At 38.6% G+C, this 12,239-nt stretch overlaps 1 protein-coding gene across 1 annotated transcript; it reads left to right on the forward strand.

Annotated features, from left to right (window-relative positions):
• Positions 1–1,536: 1,536 nt before the first annotated feature.
• Positions 1,537–11,706, forward strand: dgkab (diacylglycerol kinase, alpha b). The gene is made up of 24 exons (XM_086041317.1): positions 1,537–1,664; positions 2,081–2,160; positions 2,670–2,746; positions 3,077–3,218; positions 4,104–4,178; positions 4,303–4,352; positions 4,442–4,516; positions 4,714–4,830; positions 4,945–5,062; positions 5,445–5,533; positions 6,026–6,133; positions 6,221–6,319; positions 6,402–6,452; positions 6,657–6,730; positions 7,713–7,787; positions 7,858–7,943; positions 8,016–8,105; positions 8,176–8,336; positions 8,406–8,470; positions 9,418–9,508; positions 9,610–9,787; positions 9,865–9,985; positions 10,067–10,127; positions 10,751–11,706. The coding sequence occupies exons 2-24, from the start codon at positions 2,088–2,090 to the stop codon at positions 10,829–10,831; spliced, it is 2,157 nt and encodes a 718-aa protein (XP_085897443.1). The 5' UTR covers positions 1,537–1,664; positions 2,081–2,087; the 3' UTR covers positions 10,832–11,706.
• Positions 11,707–12,239: the final 533 nt, after the last annotated feature.

Here is a 12,239-nt window from a genome sequence, read left to right on the forward strand (position 1 = left end):
AAGATTTAGTTAAAATGTTACATTGATATGCAAAATTGTTTATTTGACTATTCTTCTACTGTATCTTTCCACTCTGGAAAGATACAGTAGAAGCCATAATAATATTACTACTACTACTACTACTACTACTACTACTAATAATAATAATAATAATAATAATAATAAAAATTATTATTATTACTAATTAATTGCCAATAATAACAACAACAACATCAACAATGATAATAATAATAATAATAATAATTATTATTATTATTATTATACATTTTTGTAGAAGTAGTAGTAGTAGTAGTACTGATTATTACCAATGTTATTTAGATGAAAAAGAAGAATTATTGGCCACATGGTTGACTATTGGCTCCGGCCTTCCTGTGTGGAGTATGGTATGTTCCTTCTATGATTGTGAGGGCTTTCTTTGGGTACTCCGGTTTCCTCCTTCATACATTGATAATTCAAGACTCCAAATTGTCCATAGGTGTGAATGTGAGTCTGACTGGTTCATGGTTCACTGGATGCTTGATTAAGTAAGACTGCACAATTAGATGAGATACAATAAGAGGGATGAAACAATGGATATAGATTTAGAGTTTAATCTAATACCTGTCAGCAAAAAAAATGGAAAAAAATATACCAGCCATACAAATGCTGCAATTCCTGTACAAAAATATTATTTTTATTGTTGCAGAGGGTTATAGCTCCGTGTATAGCATTACTGTCACTCTTCCCTGTCTATGGTGTGTTAACACCTTTCATCAACTGTCATGTCATGTCATCTTCCAAACCGCTTATCCTATATAGGGTCGCGGGGAGTTGCTGGAGCCTATCCCAGCCGTCAATGGGCGAAGGCAGACTACACCCTGAACTGGTCGCCAGCCAGTCGCAGGGCACACATAGACACTGTCACTGAGCGGGAATCGATCCCACTCTGCCCGCACACAACTCAGGCGTGTGTACCACTACACTATCAGCGGACGACCCTTTCATCAACTGCAATACTGTAATTGCATGGCTGAGTGACTGTGCAGGTTTTAATGGGGTTTTCTCCCTTCAAGTATTTTAAGTTGTCCTTATACTGTTAGCACACGAGACTCTCATTTTTTAGAGTATTCTCCAGGCAGTCTAGCGTGTAATTCCACTGCTTTGGTGCCCTTGTGTCTTCAAATCTTCGCCAGAATTTAATTTTACATGACATTTCATTTGCACATTGTTAATACTATGGCAACTGAAGGAAATGTGTCCGAAATGTGCCAGAAATCTTAATAAGGAGTCAACTTAATAGACTTATATAGAGTTATAGGATGAGAACAACGTGAGAGTGACCTCTTGCTTGCCAAACAGTGAGCCAACATTTAGCTCTACTGCTGTGTTGTTAATGATATTTCTTAAGCCCTCCTTTCACCCTCCCTTATGTCAGCTTTAAATTGTCTTTGTAATTATAAAATGTGGCTGTAGCATGAACTTGGCAAAATAAAAATTGTGAATGAAAATATCTGCTTGAGTTCCCATTGTGAGGCGTTGGCACTCACAGTCATCATGTGGGAACAGGCTCCTCCTCCCGCTGCCATGCCTAATCCCTGACATCCTTTAATACCGAGGCAGACCAGAGACTGGCTGCTGTTGTCGCTTAACAGTGCTCCGTGATCAGAACATCAAGCCGACACGAGGTGAGCAGCTTTGATAGGTTGAGCTTCAGGGGTCTAAAACAAATGTGGAGAAGTCAACTCATTCTAATGTATTCTAATGTCTGTTCTGCTATGGCTCATTTTAAACGTTACACTATTTTACATGAGCTTGGTGGACAGAGTTGCCTTGTACATGTATGTGAAAAGGTGTTTGTATTCTCGTGTGAAACCCAATTTCTTTATGTAAACATTTTACTGGCTTGAATTATGATTTAACAAAGAGAGGTGTGTTCAACTTTTGTGTGTAGCTTAAGGAATGGAGGGGAACCAGTTTAAGGAGTCACATACAAAAACCCGAAACTATTGTGCGAACAACAAATACATGCCTTTGCTTTGCTGGTTGTTAGCAGGTGTAATGTTTCTGTCCTCCATCTTTTGCATTACTTTGTCTCCCTCAGGTACGACATGGCCTCCTCTGAGGATGCAGAAGGTATTCTAACACCTGTGGATTTTATCCAGCTGCAGGAATACATGCAATGTAAGTGTTACTATTTGAGTCTTTTACTACTTAGAAGCGGCAGTATACTCTAGGTTAAACATGTAGTGACGTGTATACAATTACAATTATCAGATATTTTTAAGCAGTAAGTAATGAGTCACCGATGAGTCACCGATTGCTTGGCAAGTCAAGCAAACACCCAAAAAACACATTTTCACTAATGCATCATGGGTAGGAATATAAACATTAGCAGCAGTTGAAATATTGAGCATACTGCATGTGAGTTCTCATTGAAAATCACAGCAAATTAGTCCTGAGTTAAATGGGCAGAGATATAATGTGTATGTGTATAATACCTGACTGGATAACTACACATATTCTTCCCTGTATTACAGCAGGAGCCAAAGCCAGATTAGTTGCATGATATAAATGAACATCCAATAATGAATGTGCGAAAAATATGGAGAGTGCATATTAGCTAAAGATTTTTTTCCCCAAAACTACACAAACCATGTGAATTTTAGTAAAGCTTTTTTTTTTTTTGGCAGACAGCACCTTGAAGTTGAAAGATGTTATCAAGGAATTTCAAAGCGGGGGTCGGCTGGCCCAGCACAGCTCTCGAGAGGTCAGTTACTCTGTGTAGAAGCACCTGTGATAAACTCGCCTTTCCTTTCACAACGTTTTTATTTTCAAGTACAGTCATTTTCAAGGAACTCCCATGAGCATTTAAAACTGAGGGGGAATATTCTTTCTTTATGGAATATGTTACGGAAATCAAGTTTACCCTTGCATGTTCATCTCGAGTTAAATCACATGTAATTCAACACGACAGAAAAATAAAAACCTGCCATCCTAAAAGGGAATCAATTAGGATTACATGACACTTTTAAACGAATCAATGCTCACTATTGTTCCACTCTGTGTCATGACACCTTTGTTTGATTTCATTGTTCAGTATGTGGATGCAGAGGGGTTCAGCCTCTTCATCAAGACCTACCTAGAGGTCGACGACTTTCCTGCAGATTTCTGCCAGCGCCTTTTTTGTTACTTCCAAAATGTCGAGCAGAATGGCTCCACTACAACAACCCAGGCTAAGGGTAAATAAATTGATTCTGATGCACCTGCAGACCACATATCTGCATCTCTGCACTCCACTCCACTAGAGGTTGAATGACTCAATTTTTTGTGTTGTCACGTGGTGTGATGAAAGTTGAGTCGACGATTAATTGTGTGAATGCTGAAAGTCCATTATTTTGACACGCATCTACTTCCACATAATTAATCCCTTTCACATCATTCCAATTTCAAGATTTTCCAAAAATGTATGCCTTGAGGGCTATTATATTTCTAATTCCAAAAATTCACAGTTTTCCTAAAATTCAACATTTTCAACCAAAACTTTCCCATTCATTCCCAATGGTACAATCAACATAATAGATTCAGTGTTCCAATTTGAAATTCAAAACATGCAGCTCGTTCAAATAATTCACCTTAGGAAGAATTTTCATCTAGCCCAAAATTCCCATTGACCAAAAATTCGACATTTTCACCACTAAAATTGACACCGTAAAAAAATCCCTATTCATTACCAATGACATTCCGATTTACTTCATCGTTCCCATTTGAAATTAAAAACATTCACATTTAATTCGCCTTGGTAGCAATTTTCAACATTGCCCAAATTTCCACACCCCACAAAATAATGCCCATTTATTTTCATTCCACATCATTCCATATCATTCAACATGATTCCACATGCAATCAGGGCTCACCTGTTTTCTGAGTTTGGGCAACTGTGATGTCATTTTCAGATGACAGCAAGTGGCAAAATGGCTGCCCCCTGAGATGGATAAAAAAGGGTGGACTTTGCTGCATATTATAGCATATTCCACAAATGTTATGATTATATTATCATTGTAAATAACATTTTTGACTTGACTTCCGCTTTAAGATTGATTTCTTGCTTGTTGTGTTTCTGTTAGGTGGTGTGTTTCTCCGTGACGTGTCGTGTTACTTCTCAGTACTGGAGGAAGGGCAGCCACGGGAGAAGCTGGAATGTTGGTTAAATTCTAAATGTTTTGTGGCATGTTTATTCTAATGCGTTTCACCTGTTAAGTCCACAGGCTATTAGAGGGAGGCTTTAAGAATGTGTAAAATATTGCTTTTTGTTTGGTTTTTCAGTTACATTCAAACTTTATGACAAAGATGGTAATGGACACCTGGATAGCTCTGTAAGTATCTCCAATGACATCATGATGTGCTATGCAAAAGCTGTTCCAATGGATGGACTGTTTCTTTGAGAAGCTTGTTTCTCGATCAGGAAGTGGATCGGATCATCACGCAGATGATGCGAGCGGCTGATTACCTCGGCTGGGACGTGGCTGAGCTCAGAACTGTAGGAAGCACTCTTTTGGTCACAAGTGGATGTGCAAATTTATACAAACAAATTACATGATACTCAACTAAAAAGGTCGAAGTAATATATCCTAAGAATTAAGGGACTGTTATGTGCAACCACCATTAGATTTGTTGTTTTGGCAATGCTATTTGTTGACATTTTTTTTTTTAAGTTATTAAACATTTTATCATTAGGTGCTCAAGGACATGATGACAGCAATCGATGTGGATGCTAGCGGTACTGTCACACTGGAGGAATGGCTGAAAGGAGGCATGAACAATGTGCCTTTACTTGTTCTGCTTGGACTGAAGGTAAAACAAAAACATTGCGCATACATGACCTTGCGACAGCTTCCGTGTGCCCGCCCCCCCCCCACACACACAAAGTAGCAGCCCTTTCTAATGTGTTCGCTTCCCCACCCATAGGTGCCGCAAAGGGATGGGCAGCATATTTGGAGAATGAAGAATTTTAACAAACCGGCTTACTGTTGTGTGTGTCAGAACATGCTGCTCGGCCTCAGGAAGCAGGGACTCTGCTGCACCCGTAAGACCAAAAAGACACTACAAGGGGTCAGTTTAGGGATTCCCAAATGATGGTTGGGACTCAAAATGGGCTGTGGGTCAATGTTTTATGTGTCACCGATTATCAGAGTAAAAGGCGGAAAGTTATCTTATTGTTCATGGCATAGGGCTGTTTAGTCATTTTTGTTGCAGTAAACACACATATTCTGTCTTCTACATTTGTTTATGTAGAGTCAAAGTTATTATCATATCGTATATTTCAGTTAGTTTGGGTCCCAGGGAGAAACTTGATTTCTATTTTGGGTCTTGAGATGAAAATGTTTTGGAAAACCCTGCTGTTGATATGTAGAGCAATGTTGAAAATTGTGTTTTAACATTTTTTTTCTCATGATTTGTGCCCTCAGGTTGCAAGTACACTGCCCATAGTCATTGTTCCAACAATAACGTTGAACCCTGCGCTCCCACCTTTGTCAAATCTAAACAGGAACTGAGGGTGAGAAGCCTGACAGTTTCTTGCACTTTGGTTTGATTTGAAATATCGTTTGTCAGGAGGAGTGAGTTAAAAAAAAAATCTTGTACCGTGTTTTTGAAATACCTTAACATATCTATTTTACTTTTTAAGTCCGTGCTCAAAGGAATCTGTGGTCTGTTAGCTGTCAATAAAGGTAGTCATTAATTAAATGAGTGTTTAATCAGACAAGAATTTATTCGAGCTTTTTTATTTTAGCAATACCCATTGAATTAAAAATACTCCCAACTATTTTTTTTAATGTGATTCAAATGTTGAAACAGCGAATGAACAGATGCTGTTGAGATGATTTTCCTGCTGAGTCTAAGCCAACCGCAAAAGTATTCTCAAAAGTATTCTCAAAACACACTCAGATCATTTTCATACACCTTAATTATTTAATACCTACAAACCTGATTTATGGCAGTGGCGTACTTGTCTGTAATCATTCTTTCTCAAAATAAACGTTTGTCTCAGGTGCCATCTCACGACTGGGTCAGATCCGACCGCAGCTCCAAGTGTCAAGTTTGCCCAAAGAAGATTAAAACTTTAGCTGGAAGGCGGTGTGTGTGGTGCCAGCAGATGGTGAGAAGAATGTGACTCCAAGCTTTAATAAAATCATAAAGAATTATAAAGGACAACAACAATATTTTGATATGGCTCTGATTGAAGCGCCACGATGAATGCGTTTACACTGGACTATCCACCTGCAACTGTGGGCCACTGAAAGATCACATACTCCCACCATGGGCCATATATGCTCATTCCAAGGTATAGAACACCAGAACTGTTCTCTGCTGCGTTGTGTATGTCTGCATAGTTGAGTTCATTGTTTGTATCATGTTTCCTCAAGGAACAGGACACCAATCTGTTAAACGTGTCTCCTGATGGCAACATCTTACAGGTACTTGTGTTGTCTCCATTGATCACCGCCTTTTTCTGTAACAAACATGAACTGCACCATACCACTTTTGGCTGACATTTACAGCCATATAATGTGCATAAAAAAGAATAAACAGAGGAATTGATGAAAACATACACAAGGCAAGGCAAGCCATATTCAAAAGATCATTCCTGTATTAATGATGGACAAAGTATTTTCCCGCAGATTGTTCCAATTGCTGACATTCACCCGCTGCTGGTGTTCATAAACCCGAAAAGTGGAGGAAACCAGGGTGAAAGGTGAGGGAACGTTAGGCACAATACAGTAAGTGTGAAATCATTACAAATGAGATCCTATGCACAACAATAACGCAAGAGATGTACAGTATTATTTGTACTGTATCATACTGAGAGGTTTTTCCAATACCTAATTGGAGTATTGCACTCAAAATATGTTGTTGTTGTTGTTGTTTTATAAAGCAAAGTGTCCTGCACGTTGGTCTGCTTGCACATTTAATAAATACATTTTACATTAATACATAAATAGATAAAGACATTTAAAGATAAATTTAAACCTTGAACACTAGAAAAACAACATTTGTTGCCTGTCCCCGCTTACTAAAATAAGACTTTGCAATGAAATATGATCATTTAAATTCTTTATGATTTTTTTCCCATTTTATCATTTTTACATACCGGTACTTCTTATCCTAACTTCACCTTAATTTGATTTTTTTTTTTTTTTAAGTGGGATATTCCACAAGGCACATTGCCCACAGGAAGTTGCATCATTCTAACCCTCTGAATAAAAATATCAGTGCTGTTTTGCTTAAATTATTTTGTTGTTTTTATAGTCTATTTTTAAAATGTATTTTTTTCGGTGCATCACTGCAGTGCGTTTTGTGTCAACATGCTATTAGCATAAATGCCATGTGGCTGTAATGCTTGATTCTATCCTTAAAAACTCACTCCTGTTACTTTCAGTCTTGTTACTCAAATGAGGAGTTTCCTAAGGTAAAGAAATGACATAAAAATGCCTGAGATGGGCCAATACATATTTTGAGTACCGTAGTCTAATATTTGTATTATCACATTTAAACTTGGAAAAAAGACAGAACTTGAAGTTTATTTTGTGAGAATTACATACAACAATTAAGTGGCACCGATTTGGTGCAATGGCCCTTAAACACTTTTTTCATATCATGCAAAGCGATTCAAACAAAGCAGTGAGGAACAATTTGGAAATGTATTAATCAATTTTTTTCATCTGTTTCCTCTTCAGAGTTCTCTGTAAATTTCAGTACCTGCTGAATCCACGTCAGGTGTACAACCTTTCAAATGGAGGTCCCGCCCCTGGGTAACGCACTTCAGCCACACTTCCTCTTACCTATTGAGTCTTTTCTCAACAATAACACTTTTGTTTTTAGGCTACATTTTTTCCGCAGTCTTCGTGACTACAGGATCTTGGCATGCGGAGGAGATGGCACAGCCGGGTGGATCTTGGATGCCATCGGTGCGGCATCGTTTGCTTTCGAAGAGGAAGCAAATATGTGATAATAAACTATTTACGTACCGGCGTTTTCAGACAAAGCTGGCCTGCAGGTGAATCCTCAAGTAGCGATCCTGCCCCTGGGTACCGGCAATGACCTGGCTCGCTGTCTGCGTTGGGGGGGAGGTAAAAGCAAACTCAGGCAAATGGAAATTTAGATGCAATTTGAGCTGTGATGCACTTTCCTCCTTGGAAGGCTACGATGGATCTGATCTGACCGAGATCCTGAAGGCCATCGAGACAAGTGAGGTAATCCAAATGGATCGCTGGAGCATTCAGGTGACACCAAATGATCCGAAACAAGCGGGAGACCCTGTGCCCTACAAGATCATCAACAACTATTTCTCAGTAGGATCGGTGAGTTACATTCTGCACTATTATAATACTTGAACCTGAGGTAAAACTGATTCTTTTCTTGTTGAGCAGGATGCTTCAGTTGCTCATCGTTTCCACTCCATGAGAGAGAAATACCCTCAGAGGTTCAACAGCAGGTGAGGATGAGTAGTGCAATGAAGCGCTTCTTAGTGTTGTTGAACTCTTGTACCACATACTCTCAAATGATTCCATTCGACAGGTTTGTTTGAAACTGTCAAATAGGGATTCATTTAACAATATGTTAATCATTGTGGTTGTAGTTTGTAGTGGTATACAAGTGCAATAGTTAATACTGACAGGAGTTTCGAATCTTTCGTTTACCTTACTTATCTCACATGAAGTCGGGCAAAATTATTTCGGAAGCCTCACTGCAAAAACTGTAACGCCGATAACGAACATATTGTCCTCTGAAAGTCTTCTGTTAAACTGAGCATTATCGTCAGTTAGTCTGTACAGTGTATGTTGGGAAGAGGGCAGTGAATAGTGAAAATCTGTGCGTAATTGACACCTCCCAAAAGGTTCACAATTGCTGAAAGATGCCACAAAATGGTGTCAAACCACTACTTTGGTCTAAATTAAGCTCCTCAAACCACCTCAACATAATTAATTGGCAGCAAGTTGGTACCAAAGCACTAATTCTGTCTAGATGAAGCTCTTCAGCTCACTTCAGCATAGTTCCTTGGCACCAATATGATCCAATTTGGCACCAAAGCACTACTTTTGTCTGAATTCTTTTCATCAACTCACTTCAACATAGTTCCTTGGTACAAAAATGCCACCAGATAGCAGCAAAGCACTACTTTTGTCTAGTTGAAGCTCCTCAACTCACTTCAACATACAGTAGTTGCTTGGTGCCAAGATTGTGCCAAATCATTACTTTAATTGCTTTGTCCTGAGCACAAAAACAGCATATCGGTGTATTTCAACGAAAGATGGTTAAAAAAAATATCCATGAACAGGCAAATCTGCAAGTCACTACACATTCTACTATTGCATTTAATAATAGTACTCTTTGTTGCACAGATGTACCTAATATACAGTATTTTCTTCTAATGTTGTGAAGAATGAAAAACAAGCTTTGGTATTTGGAGTTTGCCACATCCGAGACCATCAGTTCCTCTTGCAAGAACCTCACAGAGTGTCTCACCATTGAGGTAATTTTTTCTCTGGCAAACATGTGTCCTTTTTAGGTATTAACCCCCGCCCACCTCCCCCGTTCATTTGTTGTCACACTTTTTGTTGAACGGATAACAAGTGCTGTGGGAAACGTCTAGACCTGAGCGGCACATCTCTCGCATGCATCGCTGTCCTCAACATACCGAGCATCTACGGAGGCTCTAACCTGTGGGGCGAGTGCAGTAAGCCTGATGGTCCACCGCGTGAACCACATGAAGTCATCACTGATCCAGCAGTTCTTAAAACAGTAGCCCAAGGTAAATGGTTTTTTTTTCTAGTTACTGTATTGATTTAAAAGTCTTTCTCAAGCTTTTTCAACATGATATCTTTGCAGACATGACTGATAAGCGTCTGGAGGTGGTAGGCCTGGAAGGGTTGATAGAAATGGGTCAAATCTACACTGGACTAAAGAGCGCCGGGCGCAGACTGGCACAGGCTTCCCAAATTACGATCAGGTGGTGTGCTTTTACCTCTAACAGAACACCTAAATCTTAAAAGAGTTCATTAACGATGCCACTCTTGCTTCTCTGATACAGGACATTGAAAGCTATGCCCATGCAAATCGACGGTGAGCCGTGGCTGCAACCTCCTTGTACAGTAAGTCTCTATTCATATTCACTAAACTGAGTCTAATGATAAAATGTGAAAACATGTATGTTCATTCATTTCTTTTATTGTGAATAACAGTGTGGTCCAAAAAAATAATAATATTAGTTCATCAAAGTTAATTACAAACCCCAGAAGTATAATAGACACGAATTTAAGTCCGCTTCAAATGAACAATTTGCATTCAAATCTGAAAAAATAGTCATTGCTTATTACCTCAAAACTGAAAACATATTAGTAGCCTAGAGGGGGCGACATTGACCTCATTATAACTTCTTGAAGCATAGCGTGTCCATTTACCAAACATATACAGTACTGTATTACAATTCTGAGTAAAATGAAATGCTCTGCTTTATCGCTACTGCATCCTCCTCCGCTGACACTGACAGCAGTGAGTTAAGGATAAATCAATAATTATATCTGTACTTTCTAAACTTTATTAGTCAGGATTAATTAGATGTTTGTTGTCACCTGGACATCTCAAAGGCCACACGCAATTGTCTGTGATTGCCTAATATTAGGTCTTCTCTTTGGTCAGCACAGTACTACATGTATCATTCCAACCCATTTACATTTCGACTCAAACCAAGCCACCTGTTGTGCCTTCCTTCCAGATCCAAATAACTCACAAGAACCAAGCTAACATGTTAATGGGTCCTCCAGCAAAGCCATCCGGTTTCTTCCACCTCAAATAGAAAAAGGCTTTTTCCACAATGGGACTCCAGCGGGACTCCGGACAACAGTATTCCATATGAAACTCTTTTTGTGTGATTAGTGATTGTTGTGTGATTGTTAAATTTTTTTAGATAGCATTTTGTGTATATTTTCTTGCAAAGAATTCTGTAATTGTTATTCGGAAACTGTGTCACTAGTTCGGAAGGATTGTTGATAGTGTGTGCCAACCTTTGTTGTGGTTCAAACACGTTTTCACATAAGGATAAGAAATCAGTACGTTTACATGTTTGTGTGTTCATTGTATGGTTAAATAGAAATATATAGCAGGGTGCTGTAGCTTTTGAATGATATGCTTACCTGCACTTAATGCTTTGTATTGTATCTATTTATTTCTGTATTTTAGTTGACAGACCGGGGAAATCCATTAAAATGTTCTTAAATCAATATATTTTAAGTTCAGTGTACCTTTAGTTTTTTTGCTTACTGTTAACTTGCCCAGTTACTTGTCTACATTTGTCTACATTTTACAACCAGGCAACATCTGCATAACCTAGTAAACTAATATGAAGACAGATTATACGATGAGTAATAGTGGAAAGTCTCTCTTAAGGGAAAATCTTTCATTGTTGTTTCGTTATTTATGTTTGATGGCAATTTTATATTGATATTCAATGCTCAGAAATGCACCCATCTCAATGTGTTCATGTTCTTCTGTTATTTCAGTGGATGGTTTGAATCAAGTGTCAGTTTCTTTTACTTTGTGGGGATATACATTATCGTAACCCTAAAATCACATCGCAATGCATGTGAGGATACAAAAAAACCCACATTTTCTGAAATATAACCTGCATCTCTGTTTTTAAAGACTATATTCTAAAGGCATATTTATATACAACATGCTGATGTTCTGTTTCCTTTTCATGTGGCCTGCCAATTGAAAATCTAAATGCTTATCTATCCTGGCAGAATTTTGGGGGACATGCTTTGCAGAATGCATGGGTGGGAAAGGAGGACTAATCCAGAGTTAGTGAGGAAAGAGCATGGAGGAGGATTAATCCTAAGTAAGTGCGAAGGAAAAGTGGAACTTTACGTGGGAGTTTTAAAACATAGAATAGCCTCACTTGGAGCAGACATTTTAAGACATGGTAAAATTGAGAGCTTACCTGTACCTATACTTTAAGATATATGAAAATGCATTCTCCTCTCCCAAAGATGTGTTTGATAAATTAGAGTTGATGTATAGTTAGATATTGGAGCATATGAATATGAAATTGTAAATTAAATACAGACTTGAATGGTCCCTCGCACTCTAAAGAGAAACTGGATCGCACCCGGGCCTCCCCTGAGAGGGTTCAAGTGCGCTGTGTATTAACTGCTTGGGGATGATAAGTTATGACATGAGGGGTATTAGTTGATGTTTCAATTGTT

The sequence above is a fragment of the Filicampus tigris genome, chromosome 9 (assembly GCF_054856515.1).
Source record: "Filicampus tigris isolate MCC_2025a chromosome 9, RoL_Ftig_1.0, whole genome shotgun sequence".
NCBI classification, from domain to species: Eukaryota; Metazoa; Chordata; class Actinopteri; order Syngnathiformes; family Syngnathidae; genus Filicampus; species Filicampus tigris.

Bases quoted from the DNA above. Each gene is read 5' to 3' on its own strand.
- dgkab (XM_086041317.1), top strand. From the start codon at position 2,088: ATGGCCTCCTCTGAGGATGCAGAAGGTATTCTAACACCTGTGGATTTT. The intron at 5,063-5,444 runs GTAAGACCAAAA...TTGTGCCCTCAG, and splicing joins GCAGGGACTCTGCTGCACCC to GTTGCAAGTACACTGCCCAT. The intron at 8,337-8,405 runs GTGAGTTACATT...CTTGTTGAGCAG, and splicing joins ACTATTTCTCAGTAGGATCG to GATGCTTCAGTTGCTCATCG.